The 21844-nt window shown below is 41.7% G+C and overlaps 1 protein-coding gene across 2 annotated transcripts; it reads right to left on the reverse strand.

Annotated features, from left to right (window-relative positions):
* Window positions 1–2313: 2313 nt before the first annotated feature.
* Window positions 2314–21668, reverse strand: LOC126533036 (uncharacterized). 2 transcript variants are annotated; one of them, XM_050180223.3, is made up of 10 exons: window positions 21114–21666; window positions 18927–19239; window positions 17800–17934; window positions 16420–16611; window positions 15154–15396; window positions 14322–14562; window positions 12459–12766; window positions 8519–8605; window positions 8322–8428; window positions 2314–7822 (listed from the first exon to the last, which is right to left on the reverse strand). In XM_050180223.3, exons 1-10 carry the CDS (start codon window positions 21495–21497, stop codon window positions 7607–7609), a joined length of 2226 nt encoding a protein of 741 aa, XP_050036180.1. In that variant the 5' UTR covers window positions 21498–21666; the 3' UTR covers window positions 2314–7606. The 2 variants fall into 2 exon arrangements, with proteins under 2 accessions (XP_050036180.1, XP_050036183.1); XM_050180226.3 differs by lacking the exon at window positions 8519–8605 and having other exon boundaries at window positions 21114–21668.
* Between the last annotated feature and the right edge of the window lie 176 nt (window positions 21669–21844).

Raw genomic sequence — 21844 nt, forward strand, 5'->3', positions numbered from 1 at the left:
GTTCTTTTTTGTGCAGAAAAGCTGCGATCTTTTTTGATTCTTTTTTATTTTTTTGTATGTGTGGAGTGCTTCTGGCACACCAAAATGTCTAAAAGTGAAAATGCCTGGAGTTCCCTAAAATTAATAACTTATCTTTTTATACCAAGTAAATTTTGCTATGCAATTGTCTTTGAATCCATCAATGTTTGCTTAGAAAGCTTTCTAGCTTTAGCCACTGTCTGAATGAATGCCTACAAACAGTGTACTGAATGCATTGCACTGAGGTCAGGTTGCTCTGCTGAGCTTTAAATAAACAATTGGTGTTTCCCATATTGTTGCTGATGGTGATACTGTTTTCACATGCATGGCTCACTGTTTATTGCATGGTTTTGGCCATGGAGAAAAGAAACCAAGTAGGAGAGGCCTTGACATCACATTTTTGAAACTGGAAGTGCAGCCATGTTGGTGTGCCATCTCCCGTTGCACCTCCAATCAGCTCACCAGAGCTTTGAACTTGTATTGCTACCATCTCTGGTGGTGTGTGCTGTCGATGCACGTCAGAACAGAGCTTACGAAACTTTTGTAACAGTTTTGGTGAAGCAGACGCTCTCCTGTGTTTTTCTGTGGCAAGTTGAAGACGACGAAGACCCATGCCGTGATTACTTGAGTGTGTCTATTGCTGACTGACAACTCATACTCACAGACCCAAAACACAACTTTCAAGCTTACACACCACACTCCAAAGTCAGGTTGTCTCGCGGGCAGAATGTGCTGCAAGAAAGACACGGGCAGAAAAAAATCTACCTCACTTTTCGGAAGCCTAGAGCAGCAGCGAGAGCTTCAGGAGTGTGGTTGCTATGGCAATGTTTACGTATGTGTACCATTCCCAGTGCTGCTTTACGAAAAACGGCATGTGACTTCCGCCACACTTTCTCCAATATGTCTGTGCTGGCTGGGGCCTCTCCTGTGCGTTCCTTCCTCCATGGTGTTGGGGAATTTTTGTTACAAAAGGATAAAGAAGGCTTGGGCTTCTTGTGCCATTCACTCTGGAAAGAATAGTGTATGCAACTGTTATATTATAGTTTCACTAACACACCGCAGCAGCCGAACACCTGTGGCATTCATCTAAACATATGGCATGTTAAATTTGTTGCCATAGCCACTTGTGATTCTTTAATGTGCTGTGAAATCTCTAGACTGATGAGTTGTCATCAGAGTTACCCTTAAGTCCTTTATTGCGACATCTTTCATAGCATTTGTGTTGATTTGGAATATTGCAATATATTGCTTGGATTACCAATGTCAAAAATCTCTTGCTGTGCCCATCTTTGTGCAGGTCGTCAATACACTGCATACGTGAAGCTTAACTACAGACTCGCGTAAGCTAGACATACATTGCAGACAACAGGTCTCAATGTTAGGTGTTGGCCAGTCACCAAGATGGTTGTGCCTCCTCCTGTGTGTGAAAACGGAATGCGTGCTCTAATTAGCCTGTGTGTCGTGAGAACTGAGCCAACTCGAGCTACAAATATCCACCAGCAACAAGATACGTAGCGAACGTAACTCGCGACTGCTACTTGCTATAACACGTTTCCTGTGGTGTCAGTCAACTGTGAGTCATGGCGGCAATTTTCCATGTGCAAATGTGGGATTTTCTTGTAACACAAATGCGATATCCTTGCAAGAAATTGGCCGCAGGTAAAAAAAAAAGTCTGCAGAATTCAGCAATTCCACCTGCTCTAAACTTATTTATAACAGTAGCAGGCTTTTGCATCAGATGCTGCCGAACAACTTTTTAATTCGCGTACAGTTCATTGTCTTCGTCCACTGCGGTATTCCCTGCCGTGTCCTGCGAAAGACATGCACAGACACTACTATGTGCCAAGTCTGCATGGTGCAAAGTATCCTGCACAGATTGCTGTGCACAAAGGTTGCACGGTAGATCTGTGAAGTGCTCGTCAGTGGCAGCGGGCAAAGTTTTGTTTTTCTTTACCAGCCAAGAATGAGGTGGTGGCCTGTCGACTACACAATAACAATAGAATGGCGATGATGCTGTAACAGAAACAATAGACAAGTGGACACAGCAAAGACGTTTGTAAGATCTTAATTGCTCTCACAGTGAAATTGTTTTAACTAGTGATTGAAGGCTCTGCAGAGCTTGATAAAGATGCAAAAGTTCACGACTCTCCAATGTATGATCTACAACAGGTGGGTCAGAAACGGGAACTCGCTGCCACAGTGAGAAAGTGTTAATTGTTTTTCTGCTCTTTAATACAAGTTCCTGAACAGCGTGCACACAATGACATACATAGCACCACAGACAAAACAAGGTCCTATGTTTTCTGAAAACATTTATTTAATTGCAAGAATGTGAGGATAACTATACTTGCAGCACAGTTGATAACAAATGACAGAAGCTCCAGTAAAGGTACATCCAAAGTGAGGAAACAAGTAGTTATGTCGAAATTGCGTCAAGGCTGTGTTAACATTCGTTTTCCCTTGGCTACGGCTCGGATTGACATGTTTTCTGACTGCATACAGCATTGCTGCAGGCTGGCCTTAAGGTGTCTTCTGAAGGCTTTGCAACATTTAATGGTTTGCCTACTATATCTTATATCGAGATCACGCTTGTTGCTGTTGGTTCAAAATTGTGCTGTCTGCAACAGGCTGTATTCTTTTGTCAGCCTTTTGTCAGCCACAGAGGCACAGCCATTAGCAGAAGTGCCTCAAACCTTCAATTCATAATTGTCATTTGCAGTGCCACATGTAGAAATTCAGTAAATGAGCCTTTTGGTTGAAGGGCTTGGGATCAGCTCGTCGCCTATCAAAGGCATGCGAGGTGTAGAAACTCTGTTCAGGCAACTACTATACCAACTGAGTGAGCTTTGTTGCAATTGAAAGAAAAAATTGAACTCTGTTTGGAGGACCTTTATTTACTCGGGCCTGCTGGTGTTTCTACAAAATTGGATTAATTTCGAATAAATTGAAGTGGCCATGTCTACAACTTCATAACTCTGCACTGATAACGGATATCACAATTTTTTAACCATTGGAGAATTTAGGGCAGACAAATCTGATGTGTCGTTCAGACTTTGCATTAAATAATTACTTTGTTTATACGAGTTTTGTGAGAGCCCTGTTAATATGATAGCTCTCTTATGCTACAGGCATCCTAACAGATGAAGCCTTGAGGCTTCAGCTGACAATTTCTAACAATCCTGTTCTTAAAAATTAAAGTCTGCGAGCTTTAATTACTAATCTGCCAAAAGTCCACAGAGTTCGACTTTTTCTTTTAACCCTTTCAGCCTCATTGACGTATTGGTATATTTTCACGTTTCTATCTCACCATGTCACTGGCATTGGATAATATTGTGAGGACCATACCAAGAAGCATTTGCCATTATTTTTGTCATTTTATTCCTTTCTGCACAAACTGTTGTGTTCATTTTATAATATCAAAAAAGAAAAAAAAATCTGAAAGGATTAAGTGCAGCAAACTTCAGTTGAATTGGCTCAGAAATGGCCATACATGCAAGAATGTTTTCACATTTCACACGTATGAATATAGAAAGCCCATGATAATGCTTTCTCGAAATGGGAATGCTGAGAAGTTGCCCACAGCTTACGTGCAAGCAACTTGGGTGCGCAGCGTGTGAAGCTGAAAACAATAAGTCCTCTTTGAAGATAACGGTATTTCATGGGCAAAGTGGTGCTTCATGAATTTGATTGACATAAATGTTACATCATACCTAGAAATGCTAATCTATTTGCTTCTGCTTGCAGAAGAGACAAATTTTAAAAAGCTGAGAAAGCTTCCGCTGTGAGGTGTTTATGATGCGATGACATGGTTACACAAAAGGTTTTGATAAATTGAGTAATGTGTAGCATATTAATTTAATGCATGATTCCAAATTAGCTTTAAATGTTGAATTTGTCTTATCATTATGATGTTTGCTGTTAGTTATAATTCATTACACTAAGAGGCATGAGGAACTAGAGCAGTTACTGTCATTAACCCTGCTTGTGCAGTGCATTACTTCCCTCATCCTTTCTGTCATAGCCCGCAAGATACATTATCTGCATCTGTAAACTTTTTTTTCTTTTCTTTTTTTTCGATACCTTTGAAAGTCCCTCTGCACACAGGTCTTTCCTTAGTCTCTACATTAGCACAACCACTTCATACGGCTGTTCTGGTCATTCCATCTATTACACATATCCACATAAAACATAGAGTGCCGTACAAAAACCCTACGTCATTTCGCACTATGTTCACTGTACAAATACCTGTGCTATAACATTCTCAAGTTTACAGCAATAATTTGCGGCGAAGTAACAAAAGTTTGCATTTTAAACAGTACAAAGAGTTCTTGCTCTACGTTTGAAATTATCACAAGAGCTCAGTCTATGATCTAGGACAAAAAACAAAATTTCACTCAATCCACACAATGCACGTGAAGACCATCCTTGTAATTGCAAGAGAAGTGCTGTGTTTCCACAAATGCAATGCTAGTCCTCCTTTATTTTCAATAAAATGTGTGCTTCGTGCCACAGTTGCAACTACCATTTTACAAGTACCATGCAATATTTATTTTCCCATAGCGCATTGGCTTGGCTACCCATTATCTGAGCAGTACAGATCGTAGATCTTGTGATGCACACAACAATGACTAGTGCTACAGGATTGACAAGCATAAAGCTTTTTTTTTCTTTTCTGTCATGTTCTGCTTCCTACGCATGCAATTGCAGTTCATCTTTACGGTGTCAATAACATTATAGCTGCAATAACAACACTTTAAGGATTATAAAAATTTGACCAAGGCTAATGCTTGGTATATTTGAGGCTGCATCATATATGTGCAAATATGGCAAACCCTCAAGCAGTACGTCCACTATCAAGTCCCATTTCACATCCGCATTTTGAACTTGGGAACGAGAAATAATGTATGGTAATTAGTATGCAGAATATACAGTGCATACAAAATCATATTTGTGACATCTAGGAACACATACTGTATCCATAGCTAAGTATGATTTAAGTATGATACCTGTATTTTACTGATGAAGTGTCATTAATAGTTCACTTTTGTTAGGTCATGCAGCCGAACCATGTCGCATCCGATATGAAAATACCATCGTTACATCTGACATTCATTATAACCATCTGTTTATTACATGCTGATATTGACGAGAAACAAATTAGATTTACTTCGTTGTATCTGATATTTGTTATATCGAGGTTCAACTGTACTATTAAGTTTAATCTGTTACGCGCTTTGTATTAGTACAATATTTCAAATGGGTCATGTAAATTTTCAAGGACCTAAGTCTTTACTTTCTTGTGGTTTGTGGAGCATTGACATACTTTTGATCTTTCATGCTACTTACTCATGAGGCTGCCAAGCTCGGACCAAAGCATATTTTTAAAAACAGTTTTTCTGTCTCCCTCGTAGAAGGTAGTCTCTTACACATGCAGTTGATTCCAACAATTTACAGCCTGAGACCTTCGTGGAAATGCTGAATTTCTTTGAACCTTGGGCACGCAGCCTAAAATTCAGTAGTTGTAGTTTGTACTAGTGCAGCTGGCCACAAAATTTTCCGGGACGTGATTTCCACAACAAATGTGAATTTCTGCTTTGTAAAGTTGCGGCACTTCTAATTTGATGGTCTACTATGTAGGTCACAAAAGCTGCTCTACTTCATTTCATACTTGGCAGGCAACATTGCAGAAGCAATGCAAGTAGTGCAGTCGTAGAACTCTCACTTCATGCGTTTTTGAGAGCAGCTGTTTTAGAGCTGCGACACTTTCTACAGAATAACTACTTCATATATAACGACTACAACTGTGGATATAAAGTTATGTCAAATTACAGATTGTTTGTGTACCTTGCCGCTTCCAGTATGTGGCGCACCATGCTCTGGTCATGAGTGCAACCAGAGCACTGTGGCTGTTGGAAGCAGGAACATGCCGCTCCACTCATTCGGTGGCTAATAGGATCAGAGCGCCGACGCCTTCTATGTAAAAATTCGTAATATTTTGCAATGGAAAAGTATGAGACCTAACATTATTGATTTGTATGTGCATACCTATATTTCTTTCATATGTGATGGTCTATTTTTCGGTCCCGAATGCAAGCAATGCAAGAAGTCTCTGTAGCCTTCGTAACATTGCTTGTTATGTAGGTAATGGAGTATATTACAGACTGAAACTGAATTCAACACTGTGTACCCAGGCTTTATGAGAAGTCATTTTCTTTTTGTAAATCCTATGCCTCTATAACCCTTCGTGGCCAACAGTACATGTACCATCAAGCACTGTTGTATGCTTTTACAAGCCACACACCCAAACTGAACAGAAATTGTCTCCATGAAATATTCATCCCACAGATTTTTGGAGCCAACTGCACCGGTGTTGCCAGTATGAAAAATGACACCCAGATAATAATAGAATAATTTCAACTGCAAGAGTACTCGTTGGAATGTTAGTCGGTGGTGCATGCTCAGTAGTTCTTGCTTCTAAAACACCTCGTGTAGTACTTTTTAATTTTATAGTTGGAAGTGAAAACATCTATTGGTGCAGAATGCGTATCAGGTGTTTCTTTTCATATTTCCTGGCTGTGTACATCCTGCTCATAACTGTAGGTAAAACATTAACATCAATTTCACAGGGCACGTATCATTGATGACAAGTATCAGAATGAATGGCTATATAGCTTAGAACCATGAGGTTCATTGTGTGTGAGCCAAAACATTTCATTGCCTTCTGTAAGGAGGACTTCCTCAAGCACACTCCTTTTCTTTTAAATTGTGAATGGGTTTACTTGGTTATGTGGAGTAGCTTCAATTCTCAGGCCAGGCATGGACCTGCATCTTTATCTGCATGAGATAGAGCAATAATTGGGTTCCATTAATTAAGCATTTGTTAATTTGGCTCTCCACTTCTCTCCACAGAGATCTCAGCAGATGGCCATGCATGCCTGTGCACAATTAAGCCCACTTGAACTCAAGATGTTTTCTTGCTCATTTGAGAAGTGGTAGTATGCGTGGTTAATTAGGCACACTTACAAGTCAGCTGCACCTAACAAAGTTAAATGTGCACATTTGTGTCACTATGTAAAGTTCGGGGGTGCAGTAGTGATACGATGCACTAGAAATGCCTGATATGCTGGCCAATAAGTATACTGCACATTTCCTTGGCCAATGGCCACACCAACCCATTGCTTATGCGCAGTGTACGAGCAACAACATCCTTCTTGCCTCGTCTTTTTATGAACTTTCTAAAATTTCTCCCACCCAATTTTCGCTTGCATGTTTCGTTTTTCTTGACTGCTGCACCTTCAGGACAAATTTAAAATTTGCATGGTTGCTTGCACAGTGCTCATCTCCACATGCTCTTCACAGCAAGACTTGTTACCACTGCGCACGTTGATGGTAATCACAAAGGCACCATCGATTTTGACCTGCAGATAGTCTGAACCAATACTTCATGTTCCCAATTGAGGGCAGTTAACTAAAGTCAAGTGTAACAGGCGATAAGGGAAAGCCACATCTTGTCTCAAGATACAAACTTTCAAAAGGGTACTCTGTCTTCCCTTATCAACATACTTGCAACATACGGAGTTAGTGAGGCTTAGAGATACATTCCGTTGACCAGGTAGTCGGCATCATGTGCGAGCGACGACCGGCCTCCCCGGCGTGCTAGCCGGTGTCGTGCCAAGCGAAGACGACAGCCGACCAACACGAGCAGGAGACCCGTGATGCAGAGACCCAACGTGAGGGCCAGCACGGCACTGCCCGATTCTTGTTCGGCCCCACGGCTCCCTTGCTCCACTTGCGTAAAGCTTACCTGTAATGCAAGGTGGTATTATAACCTCATTATAACGAAGTCCCAGCCAACATGAGGATACTTTCATTATATCTGATATTCATTACAAGCATACATTTAAGAGTGTGTAAGGACACACTGTCACATGTGACATCATGTCCTTACATATACTCTATATGCACGTCACATGTGACAATGCTGTTATATGGGACAGCTATGTGTCGCAACACTCACATTTTAGTGAGAATTATGTTGCACAATTTGAACAAAGGTAATCGTAGAATGAGTGAAGTATGTGCAAATGAATTACTATAATGGATGTCTGGATATGTTTTGGTAATTTCTTACACTTTCTTTTTTTCCAGGTGTGGGTGTACTTTTTGTTTATTACCATTGGTTTCTGACCTTACCTGCATGTTAAGAGAAGAACAGCGCAAGAGACTGGGACAAACAAAGACGCACACAGCTCTGCTCCTATTCTAACATGAACTACCCACATACCCAAGTCTACCCTTCTTACCTGCATGTTAGCGACCTCATGGAGTCTGCTGTATTGCACAGGCCTCTCATTGTGATGATGTGGCACTTCAGAACCAGCCGTTGCCTTTGCTGGCTTTGCATGGGGCTCTGAAAAAAAGGGAGTCCAACATTGTATGCGGAACTGTGATCGCACACGGCAACCACTCTGCTTTCTGGTGCTAGAGTAGAGTGACTCACTCTGCAGGTGCTCTGAGATGTGCTTTGAACTACTTTGATGGGGTGCCGGTGGGGGTGCCACTTCAACAACAGGCTGATAGAAGGTGTCTGTGGCAACAAATGTGAGTTAATTCAGTGATTCAGGACAGAAATCTGTGAAACCTTTCCATACATTATGCTGTGGTATTCAGGTGTTTATGGTCACAATTTGCATGATCCGAAGTTGAATTAGCACAACAAAAGGATGCACATGAGAAGGGAAACAAAATTGCAGCTTATGCTCACTTATTGCGCTAATTGACCTGAATAGTTAAGCAAAAATGAGCTAGTCCAAAAGTTATTAATTTTGAGATAACATTAAAATGCATGTGAAATGCAGCAATCTGGACATTGGGCAACTTATGAAATGACTCGAATGAAACTTGCTGACTTGAAAAGAAATCAGCAATTAGTAATGAATAATTATAAGCACGAGCTTTATTTGGGCTCTCAAATACTTACGAAATTTGCCAAAAATCAAATATTCAAAAGAAATAGGAATTGTAAGTGTACAGCTCTAGCTCCTCAACAAGAACAGATGTTGAAATTCTGAAATCTGTACCTGACGGAGCAGACGTACTAAGCACGATACATTTCTTCTTACGAGGATGTGTTGCGCTGTTCAGGAGAGGTTTGCTAAAGTTCTCTTGATAAAATATTATTATCTGGAATGACATATTATATCTCATATTTGTTAAACTTAGGTGCCCTGGCTGCTGTAATCAACAGAATTTCTGTAGCTATATATACATATATATATTGCAAAGCTGCAGTTTAAAATTCAATTGCTTGTAGTTTAATGATTTTGTCGTATTTTTCTTGCAGACCCAAATTCAAGTTGATCTCCCATTATTCACTATACTCCATCTAACCAACTCTATACAGTGCAGTGAAAGCTCTGGGCTACGTCAGCCAACAACAACAACAGAAAATTCTCGGGGTTTATGTGTCAGAAACATGATCTGATAATGAGGCACACCGTAGTGGGAGACTCTGGTTCAATTATGACCACCTGGGGTTCTTCAATGAATGAGTGCCCATTGCATGGCACACGACTGTTTTCCGACCCCATCGAAATGCAATCGCCGTTCAGCCAACCACAAAAATAAACCACTGATCACCCTTTGTTCAATGCCAATTGGGTGGGAGCGTCATGGAAGGGTTAGCAGCATGCAATGAGCAAGCCCTCCTTCCTTCTTTAGAACTCATAACCGAGTTCTACTAATGATTGGCTGACATGAACTCTGGCTTTTGCTGTAATGCACGGAATTGGAGAGATTGAGTGTAGGTGTTAACTTTTTCATAAGACAAGTTTCACTCAATTCAGTCTAGTGGCAGCCTAGTGAGAGCGCTTCTACATTTAATCTGCACGGGAATAAAAAATGTTAGTTTTGCAAGAGTTGAGACATTTTCTCAATCTCTGGGACATGCATGCGGAATGGCAAATGGACAAGGTAGGGCAACACAGTCCTTAAAAGAAAGAAAAAGCAGCATTCATGTGACTTTTTACTGTGCGTGAAAAACTGGTCTCAATTTTTGTTGCTTCAAAAAAACAAAAAAAGGCAGTGTGCACATTGCCTGTATTCCAGGTGCCATTTGCTAGCTGACATGCACCTTGCATTTGTGACTGAAAGGAGCTGCACATAAATGTCAGTACTATGCATAATGTGCAGTTGGTGTAGTTTGGCTTGTGGTCAAGTTCGTCATAACTTAATATATTCACAGGTGTGTAGGCAAGGACACAGTACAGACAGTACTTGTATCACTCGATGAAGCTGCAGCTCATTCCACTGACTATAACGAGCTGACAGACAACTGAAAATTATGACCTTTTAAAACCTTACGGCTTACAACTTAAAGCTTACAACTCTAGAAAACTTGTGTGGTTGTACATTTTCTTGCCTATAATAGTCAAATTCTATACCGCCAGGCACCATACCTTGCTTCACGGAGATAGGGTGACTTGCTGCATACGCTTTTAGTGTAACGAGAGGATTATGTCGCCCTTTTTTGTAGGGACAGTAAATTCACACTGGACATAAAGTTAATTTTGGTCAAAAAGAAAAGGTGATTATTTTGGACTTGCAAGCATGTGAGGAGGTCTGATCAAGCTGATATTGATGCAGCATTTGATAATACATTTGACACCAGAGTCAGAATTAAAATCTTGTAATAACTATCTGCTGATTTACATAGATAAATCCAACTTGGATGAGATTTGTTTGTTTTGAATATGGATGATGAAACCATACTTTGTGGGTTGTTACTCCGTATTCATGAACGTGTTTCGACTTGCTGAAATAGGGGGAAGTGCCATCCCTTGACTGAGGTAATCAATGTGTTCCAGTAACCATGGCTTCAGAGATGAATTACACTGCATGTGCTGAAGATATTGGAGGCCATGCAGTAACACCCTCCGGCAGTGATAACTTTCTTGAAAAGCATGCCTTCTCTCCAGTGCCTCTGGGTAGATGCTAGCAGCACATGTTTATGAAGTTGTAGCTCAGGAAATAGTGGGCGGCATTGCTAAAGCACCGTATCCATGTTGGTTGAGGGTCAGTGCAACCCTCCCCTTGATGGAGCCAAGGAGTATTAAGTCGATTCATGTTTGTGAATATGGTTGTTAGTCTAAAGGTTGTATGCTCAAGAGGATGAATCTCTACCTAACGCAGTCAAGCCTCGATATAATGAGCAATGATTTAAAGAATTATTGGATATAACAGAGTCAATGTACATTGTTTCTTGCTGATGTCAGTAGGTAACAATGATGAATATAGTATAGCAGGTATGGTGAACATGGGATATATAACAAAGGTATTTTTGTGTTGGCTGCGACATTATTATGATGAGGTTTCACTGCACTAAGATGAAAACAAACAAAAAAACAAGCAAAAGTGCTCCCAGGCACCTTCAAGCGTTAATGCTTACAGTCATATGCAGTTTTGCCCCTTGATCCTGTGCAATTATGCGCTGTTGCGTGCACTTCTTTAAAGAATCTCCTTTTCAATTGTAGGGACATAACGTGCAGTGCTCAAAAATTTCCATAATAGAAATCTATTGAATTGAATTGAATTCTGAGGTTTTATGTGTCAAAACCACAATTTGACTATGAGGCATGCATCGTAGTGGGGGACTCCGCATTTATTTTGAACGCCAGGGGATCTTTAACGTGCCTCCAATGCATGTGACCATGGGCGTTCTTGCATTTCGCCCCCATCGAAAGGCGGCCGCCTTGGCTGGGATTTGATCCCGCAACCTCGTGCTTAGCAGTGCAATACCATAACCGCTAATTAAGCCACCGCGGCGATTAAGAAGTCCATCACTGCTGCTTCCTATTTCTGTGTAAAATTACCTCTGTTTCCAAAACAGTATGCATGATGTGTGTAGTATGTAAAGAACTTTCTGTCAAAATAAAAGATTATTAAAAATAGTAGGTAAACAATTTTGCTGGAAGCATGTACTTTTAACTTAATACCTTTGCATTCGGGGCAGCTCTGCTGGAAATGCACTCAGTGATACAAGCAAACCTTGCTACCGTATTTTTGTGCGTATAATCTCCACCAAACGTTCTTTAAAATTTTACAGTGAAGTGGGGGCGTGGCTTATATGCAAATTTTGCCATAAAGTGTGGCTTCATGACAGCATGGCACGCGCTGTGAAGGGCTGTTGGAATTGGGGTAGCTGATTATACGTGGTAGTGGGTTATATGCACAAAAATATGGTACTAAGAAGTTGCAAGCAACACGAAAATACCTCGTATTCGTTACACACGGGTATGAAAATATTTACTCTGTTATATCCGATAATTCGTTACATCCGTAAGTTCAACTGTATTGGTTACACACCCACAGAGAACTTTGAAACCATGCAATGAACTTGATAGAGCGCTGTTCATGATACAAGTTAACGAGCATTGCCTCACCATCTTCATTGGTAGCTGGTGCGACCGGTTTGGCTGGCATCACTGGATGCGGCTTGAGTTTTGGCTGTTCCTGCAGTGATGGCTGTGGCTCCAGCTGCAAATCAGGCTGTGATTCTTGCACGAGACCCTGTTGCTGGCCTACAGATTGTTCCGCAAGCTTGCTGCTTTGCATATCCTGTGGCAAACTCTGCACTGGTCCGTTTGAATGGCCTCCAATACCAGGGTGTAGACGTAGACTGTAAGGAGCCAGGGTCGGAGGGTATGGCTGCGGTCCATAGCTGTCACCTTGATCCATGGGACCCAAGGGGCTGCAGAGATGCAGCGTGTCATGGAGATCCACTAAACCAGTACATTATTCAATGACGATTGGCCTATAGCCAGAAAAATATCCTTCAGGGGTTCCTTAGCCTAAAGCCACTTGGAAAAGACAGAGTAAGCTGCAAGATGCATTGTAAATACTGTGCAGGATATTTTATTATATTATGTTAGTTATATAAGGTTTTATGGCACAAAAGCAATAAGGCTATGATGCACTAAGATGCACTATGATGTGTTTTATAATGTGACTGTGTTGAACACAGTAAAAATAAATTGTATATGCAGGTAGCCAAATTACCAACCCCTGCCTCTTCAGTCAAGTTTTATGGATAGGAAGAAAGATCTAGCTCATTGTAATCACAACTGCAATCATTGGACCAACTACAAATATTTAACTCCTTTTTTAATTACTGAGCCCAAGGCATGTGATTACATCCTGAAATTAGAATCTAGTGTTCTTCAAGGCCCACTATGTGACATTTCCTTAACTAGAACATGCTTACTAAGGCTGTCATAAAGGTTAGCACTCAATCTGCTTTACCTTGTGAACTGCATGCACGCAAATTATCTCAGAAATCGACTGAAATGAAAAATGTCTAAATGGCATGATCCCAGAGGTCCTACTAGATTATTAGTCTCATTACTGCGTGTATTTAGTCAGAGCCTTTGATCCTCTAAGTGGACATAGGTACGCAGTTATGGAGAGAACCTTTGTGCATTTTCGGCGCCTTTTGAGTTCCGTGGACCAATGGTTGAGAACTACTCCTTAGTGAAATTCCTGAACTACAACCTTAAGTGTTTCAAGTGTTGCAATCGCAACTAGTACGAGCTGGTTCTGTCTGTTAATCAACTGGTCCCTGTCGAAACCCGACTGGCCTCTACCGGAGGCCAGCCGGGAAGCAAATGGTTCCATTTGGAGGCTAAGTGGAAACCAACTGGTCTAACTTGTGAGTCAGTTGGGTATTGCATCTTTAGTTACAGCCCAGTTAGGAAGTAAGGGGTACCAGTTGTACTAGGTCTAGTGTAGTAATGATGCTGCTTTCATGCTTAATGTTAAGCAAATGACCAGTTTTTATTATTGTGTATATAGGATTCGAAACAATGTTATGACCAGGACAGGGAAGAGCATCTCTTTCCGTGAGAGACACTCGTCCTGTCTTGGTCCTACTTCACACTGTTTTGCATCCTATTACGCCATACTAAGCATAAACAGATAGCCCAGCAACAAGTAGTGATATGTTACATTTCTTTGATAGTGAGCCCTGCTTTCTATTCTTCTCTGTCTTCTACGGAGCCTTTTATGCCAATAGGACACATCCCCTCTGCAACATGCTACATACGGTACCTGACATATAGCTTTGACAAGATACTGGCGCTGGTTGAAGTGCAAGGGGGAAAAAAAAAACAGATACTTTCTTTCTTTCCTGATCTTATGTCATATTGTTTTGCATCGTATTACACCACAATAAATATGAACCAGCTAGCCCAGCAACAAGCACTGAACCAGTCCTTGATTGCTGTGTCAAGCTTTAGTCGAATACCCACCCACGACCTATCTTCCAGTGACTGGGTGGGTAGTCTTGTATAGACGACACTTGCTGTTTCTGCTGCTGCAGTTCGTGTTGCAACTGCTTGAGCTGGTGTTGGCGAAACTGCTGTTGCTGGTAGCGCTGCTGCTGCAACCTTTGCTGTTGCTGCTGCTGAAGCTCTTGCTGCTGCTGGTATTGGTGTTGCTGAAGGTTCATCCTTGGCTTCTGGGCTCTGAAGTTCTGTGGCTGGATGATTCCTGCAGCAAAAGCAAAAGAAAGTGACTTACAGATTAATTTAGTACTTGGATTCAGCACTTGGATTGATGCAGATACATGTGCAGTATGGCATTGGTGTGATGTATTGATATGTTATGGCAGATTGTATAACATGATAACATGATATAATATATACATATGACATATTATACCATATAAGGTACAATATATTGATATAGTGTGGTATATGCTATGGCATATTGGTAGGGTCTTGTAGGGTATGTATGGTGTGGTATCGAGTGTGGCATAGTGTAATCCAGGATATGGTGTAATGTGGTGTGGTACTGACTGGTGGTGTAACTAATGACACATTCAGGTGAAGCTGCACTGAGGTGCAGAAGAACAAGCACTGGAAAAGTATAATGCTATGAATGTAATTACATTCATAGCACGCATTAGCACAGAATGTAAGACATCTGACTTTTGTTATTGGTTTAAACAGGTACCTCTACTGAGGACACATCTTATAATCAACTTCAATGGTTTGTTGCTGCTATGTTAAATGTACTAACTGTCACAGCCTCTGGTCATTTGTAACTATCGACTATAAAAAGTCATGCAGAAAGCCGTACCATCAGCTACCATGGGGTAGAGCTGCGTGTCAGCGTCGTTAATCCAGTACCGGTAGCTCTCAGGGTAAGCCTGCCCGTAGTCGTAGTACTTGGTCTGTTCTGCTGCAAAAGGTTCTTCATATGGGTCTCTGTACTCTGGCCGCGCATGACTGTGGCTGCTTTCATCACCCCAACGAAGCCTGTTGTTGTGAGCTAAAGATGAGAAGCTGTTGTGGCCACTGAGCACAGGCTTTGGAATTCTTCCTGCGATAGGCAAGCAAGAAAGCTTCGTTAAAGTAATCTCAATTTAACCGAAAGCCTGTGTTTAGCCTTTATCATTACAGAACGGCCCAAGAGAATACGGAAAGAGCAAATTAAGGAACACAAGCACCGATATTTTGCTTGTTCGTTTGTTCTTTCTGTCTTCTGTCCACTGCTGTGCTGTTTTTATAATGTATTACCAACTGGCCTGGTCACACACATTGCTTTATCATTACCTTACATAGCAACTGGTCAGACTGACAGCTGTGTGCATTGGCATACAAGGTGCTCCATAGTAGGCTTTTAAGCAACGCATAGAAATTATTAATGTAGCAGAAATGAAGTTATTTCTTCTGCAAAGTGGTGTTTGCAGTTGTGGACATCAGAAGTTGTACAATAATCACTGTCTAACTAATAATTACCTAGACCACTAATTCACTTTTCATTAATTACTTGAAGTATGCCAGTTATTTCTCAAGGGTTCTCCAATTAATAAATATCTAAAGACTACCGCCAGATTTAAAGACATTTGTCTCCAAAGTCCGTCAGAAAATTAGATTGGTGCTCTATGCATATTTTGTCCCAGAGCATGTAAGGAAGGCTTTCTAATGAAATGATATGCCAAAGGCCGATGCATCTTGCTTCAAGTTGGTTGATGAATATCTCAAAACGCCACGCATTACAGGAAGCTGCATGTCCCCACTTTGGTCGTGTTTGCCTCCATTTTGCTCCCAATGTTTTTCGTTGAGTTTCGATGCTTGACACATAATGTGACGCAGATCTGAGCATTTGCCATGCCTCTCACTCTTGAAGTTTACATTCTGCTTGCTTCTTTCATAAACTTCAGAGTTATAGCTAGTGCTGTCATCACCCAGATAGTGTCAAGGAGGGTTGTGCATTTCTCTGTGCTTAACCACTGCACCTGTCCCTGTCTTTTATTCTGTTGTCTGTGTCTTATTTTATATGCCTAAAGCCATTTCTAAAAAGCAGATGTTACTTTAACCTCGACTTTTTCATTCCACACACCTCCCATATCAACTGCAGAGTTGTGCCGGGGACTGTCGTCATTCGAGGAAGGTTGCAGAGGATTGGCTGGAGGCACTCTGTCCTGCTGTTCCGTGTCCACCGCAGTTGTGCTTCCTGGTCTAGCATGTTCGGCTGTGGTTGGCAAAGTCGTCGTAGATGGGTTGGCAGTAGCACTGCTAGCCTCAGGTATCTCTGTTAAAAACAATTTGACAAATTGTACAGCGCGAGCACTGCTACAAAGTTCACTTGCAACGACAAAAAGATCAGTGCATGCCGATATATCAGAATTTCATATTGGCAGCTGTGTGTATACTAGTTAATCGGAAATGTTGAATGGAGTAGTTGGTTATATTCCACATTCCGTTGTACATTTCGTCGCTGAGATTGAGAGGAAGGAATGGAGTTGGGAAGACCATGTAATGCATAGGGCAGATGACTGGTGGTCCATTATAGTTGCAGAATGGGTGCCACGGGAAGGCAAGTGCAGTTGAGAGCAGCTGAGAACTAGGTGGTGTGATGAAATTAGGAAATTCGCAGGCATAAGATGGGATCAGCTGATGCAAGACAAAAGTAATAGGAAATTGATGGGAAAGGCATTTGTCTTGCAGTAGACATAGTATAAGTTGATCGTAACGAAGGCATGTGGTAGTGGTGATGATGATGATGGCATTCCATTTTACATATGTCCACTGCTGCCCTGGTAAATGCAAGGCAGGGGTAGGATGAAGCTGGTGTTGATATTGCTTTCTGCCAACTTCCTAGCTCCAATCGCATGATGCATCAATTAGTCTTGGCATTTTTAATGCCTTTTTTTTTTTGACAAAGCAAACTTAGGTAATACTAATAGCCATTGAGTCACATACACTAAATTCACAAACATGCTAAGTGGCAATATTTCGATAAGGTTTCATTTCTGCTGAATTTAATGTTTGGAAATTTTAGGCTGAGTAATAAGTGCCAAAGTTGTTGAAGCATTAGCCATTTTCAAAGATCACATAGAACCTATGATTAATATAATGTTAGCAGTCACACTTTTCTTTGTCTTGGAAATGAATAAAGTGTCTAAATGTGGTGTCATTATCAGCAACACCATCACACAAAAGAATGACCGTTAATTTGTTTAATTGCTCTAATTAATTTACATGCTCTTGTATTATTTGATTGATTGATTATTTATTTATTGATTGATTTATTAATCGATCCACAGTATTGTAGGGTGTTACAGTAGGAATGGAAAGCACACAATATTTTCACCGCAGACATGTGCTATACCCAAGCAGCAACTAAGAGGCTGTTCATTGAGCATGCAAGGAAAAGTTCACATGGGCAAACTACAAAAACAAAAATAATGTGGTCAGTTCATCTTAAGCCAGAACTTACTTGCACCAGGGCACTTAAGGTCCTCAGCTTCATCGCTTCCATCCGCACATTGCGGAATGCCATCACAGACATTGTAGACAGCAATGCATTCACTGGAATTTTGGCAGCGGAACTGATAGTGTTGACATCGGTGGCCTGCAAATCCACGTTCAACATCGCTGCACTCAGTGAAAGGTCTCAGGAATTACACTGCATGCTCATGAGGTAAGCAGGATAGCAAACCAAGTAAGGAAGCTAACTATGCACTGGGAAGCATCTGTTTCAAATGGCAGTGTGAGGGAATGAACTTCTCTTGAGCTGTCAGCTTTAAGCTATGTTGATTGTTCCAGTCTTCCTGATGGTTTCACCTGTCTGTTTGAAGAAGCAGGGCATAGATAAGACAAGCGGTAGGACAACTCAGCTCTTAACAAATTACATTGTATTTCTTCTCCTGAGGAGTACTATATAGCAGCAGAAGTTCTTGAAGTGTGGTCCGCAAACCAACTGTAGTCCTTGAGGATTTTCAAGAGCAACTGTGAGGATTGCTCCAGTGTCCCACCTTTGATGAGCACATCCTATCAAAAGACTGAGTGAGAAGTTTAGCAAGGCAGTGGGATGACATTTCTCACATCCAAATTTATTGAAAACTTGCCAAAAGAAAGCCAAATTGAAAACAAGAAACAAGGTCAGGTGTCGAACAGCATTTGAGGTCTCCGTTGTTCCTCAGTTAAAACCGTTGTCAATCTTCACTTGAGAACATGCAACAGTGCTTTTGTTCATCAATATCAAAGTGCAGTTTACATGTAAAGCATCCGAAACATCTTTCTGGCAGCTGCAAGTACAAATTTGTGTTATCATAGCTTCACTGTGGTTTCTCCTTGTACACCTTTGGGAATTGAAAACATAGTTAGGAGGTCATTGAATAACCTGTAAGGTTGGTAAGGAGCCAATGAAGGTTAGAAGTTTGAGAACTACTGCTATATAGCAAAAATATACTATCTTCATTCGTAAGTATCTGCTGCATGTGTTATCCTTTCCCTCGTGTAGTTTATGTGCTGTTTCTCGATCAACACAAAGCCAACTCTCCTGAACTGCTATTTAACAGGACCTGTTTCTCCATTTCTGTGTGCGGCAATTACGATGCTTACTGTCTGATGGATCATCTTGGTCACTCTCGGCCTGGCCCACGTTCACTTGGTGTGAGCTGCTCGTGCTTGTGGTCAACTTGGGTGCCTGCGTCACAGCAGGTGGATTGTGCGGTGGTCCATCAGCACTGGCGAGGGGACGGGGCTGGCGCAGCTGCGTGAGTTCTTGTTCGTGGTGAGAACCGGGCCAGAGGGGGGCCTCGGTGTTGCGAGTGGGCACGGTGAGCACAGAAACTGTGTAGAACGCATGGGCCGTGAAGAGGCACAGGAAGTGTGAGGGCGGCCCGCAGTCGAACAGGTAACAGCTGCCTTTTCCCTGCATCACAAGATTAACGCCAGAAGGATATATAGATGTTAGCAGCGTGGCTCGCAATGCAATATGGCGCTGGCAGTGGCCTGTACTGCGCTGTGCATTGATGTGCCCTAATCAAAGACATGAGAGCGCTAATTATAGAGTACCCACTTTGTCAAAACATGTTGCACATTGGAGAATCTTGCTTTTTTTTCGATTTCATTTATTTTCAATTCTACTACGCTGCTTTCCTTTGAGAACCAAATAAACGAACATTCACACGAACTGGGCAGGCACGTAAGAAATGTATGGATGGTGTTTACATGATTGAAGGGGTGCATTTCTGGATACGTGTACAAACATGCATCCAGAATTGCATCTGGATTTATCTCGCAGATTAAGCAAATAAAGTTAATATTACACAAATAAGAAGTAAGGAATTGCAGAAATGCGACAAAAAAAAAAGAGCCTTAGGACAGAAGAAATGCTTTTGTGAGCAGTATTACTCAAAGGTTATGGACAGTGATACAGAACAGTGATGATCGACGTGTGTGCATGACAACCGTAAATGTAGGCTCTATCGATCATTGATGTGAAGGCAGAAAATGGCTTGGTATTTCGGATGTATGAGTCCAGTTGATGTAACTCCCTGCTGAGAGTGAGAAGTGTTTAAAAGCATCACTGTTCTAGGAATATTCATTTAGTGTGTACAGCCGATGTTTAATGTGTATTAAGAACTATTTGTCTCCTGTTTCATTACCACACCAAGCCCCATTTCACTGTAGGTCGCACATTACAGGCCAGGGTTGACCTAAGCTGTATATACGAGGCTCTTGGAATTCATACTGGAAAAGTATTTTACATGCTACTAGGGGTAATTCAGACAGTTCAAAATGCTTGAAGAGCAAAAGTGTTTAAATGTTAAAGCAGAGAAATGAGCGTGTTGTGTTGTTGGGACTTTTTGACATACTGTTGTGTACAAGACAGCAACATGAGAAAGACAAGACAGGAACATTAAATTAAACGCTGTTATTTTGCTGCTGGGATTAATTATTGCTTTAATTTTACTGTTCTCATTTCTAAATTCGTAAATACTCCATACTCCAGATGATAATGGCACACATTAGTATATATACATGCATATTGAACAATTCTGAACATTTTGATACATAAGAGTGCTAAAATTAACATGTGCTCTATATGATTGAATATCTTGGGAGACCACACACACACACACACACACACACACACACACACACACACACGCACGCACGCACGCACGCACGCACGCACGCACACACACACACACACAACTATATAAGACTTTATTACTTACGAATACGCAGGTTTGCTGACACAAAAATTTGTGTGTTTGTAAAGGAGTTCGTGATTACAAACCCAAACAAAAACAAAAAAAAGAAGAAGAAGAGAAGGAAAGAACATTAACGGTCAATATTGCGTGTATTATACACGGCGCAGATGAAGTGAGCAACACGTACAGGTCAATAGCACTTAGTAAATTAACAAAACTCACATTTTTATGTCCAATCGATAACATACATATATGTACATGATAAATATGTATATGATAGTGTTAATTGCGTGTTAAGAGAGAAATAAGAAAGGAAATAACCGTCGATGAGCAGTGCATATAGCCGTGGAGCGCAAATGGAAGAGAGGGTATACCTGTGCTTTGTGTGCGCGAACAGTAAAGCATGCGGTGCGCGCAGCTGTCAATAATTCCACGCTGCCGGTGACGTTTGGATTCCCTTTCTCTGCCCCGCGCGTCCCGTAATTAAACTTTTGCGGCCGGGTGTCGCGAATTAGTCTGCATGCATTTTGCTCTCTCGTCTTGCCCAAGAGCCATCCTTGATTCAATATCACGCCAGCATGCCTACCTTTTCTTCGAACACGGCTACATTGCAGCTTGTCGTCTCCCAACACCACAGTATGCAGTCTCGGTTGGAGCTCAGCTCGGTTTCGTTCAGGTATCGCGCACCCATACGCCGAGAATCCTCGGTGCGGATGATGCGGTTCTCGTTCACTTGGAAGTTATCCAGGGCGTCCCTCATTGCCGCACTGGGTCCCGCAAGCGACTGCGAAGGATTGGGCCTCTTCTTAAGCGTGCGACCGCCAGGAACTGTCGCCGGAGCAGCGACTGGTAGCGATGGCTTAGCCGCAGTGACTGTAGGTTGTGCCGTGAAGCCCTCCTGCGCGAACGCGATGGGTAATGCGAGGAGGACCGCGAGTCCCGCTACTCTGCAAACACGAGCGCAATACATTTTGCTTTCTCCGGTGCAACTTTGCGTGTGGGCCTGCGAGATTATCTCGGTCCCGTTTTTCTGCGCATTGTAAGGTGGTGCGCTGTGCTTATGCGTTGATGGCCGACATCTTGTTTATATTCATTTATATTTTTGGGTGCGTGCTGTTAGCTTGAGGCCCACAATGAACAAGCTGTGCGCATGCGCTATACAAATGCGTGCATAGAAAGATAGCTGCTTAGCTAGTGGACATCATGATCTACGTTAATAAGCACCGCACTTTTGAAGTTTTCTACCAGTTGTTTAATTGAAATGCTAATGTATGCTTTGCGGGTGTTCGCGCACGTACTCACGCATCTAGTTTCGCT

Source organism: Dermacentor andersoni, chromosome 7 (genome assembly GCF_023375885.2).
Source record: "Dermacentor andersoni chromosome 7, qqDerAnde1_hic_scaffold, whole genome shotgun sequence".
Taxonomy (NCBI): Eukaryota; Metazoa; Arthropoda; class Arachnida; order Ixodida; family Ixodidae; genus Dermacentor; species Dermacentor andersoni.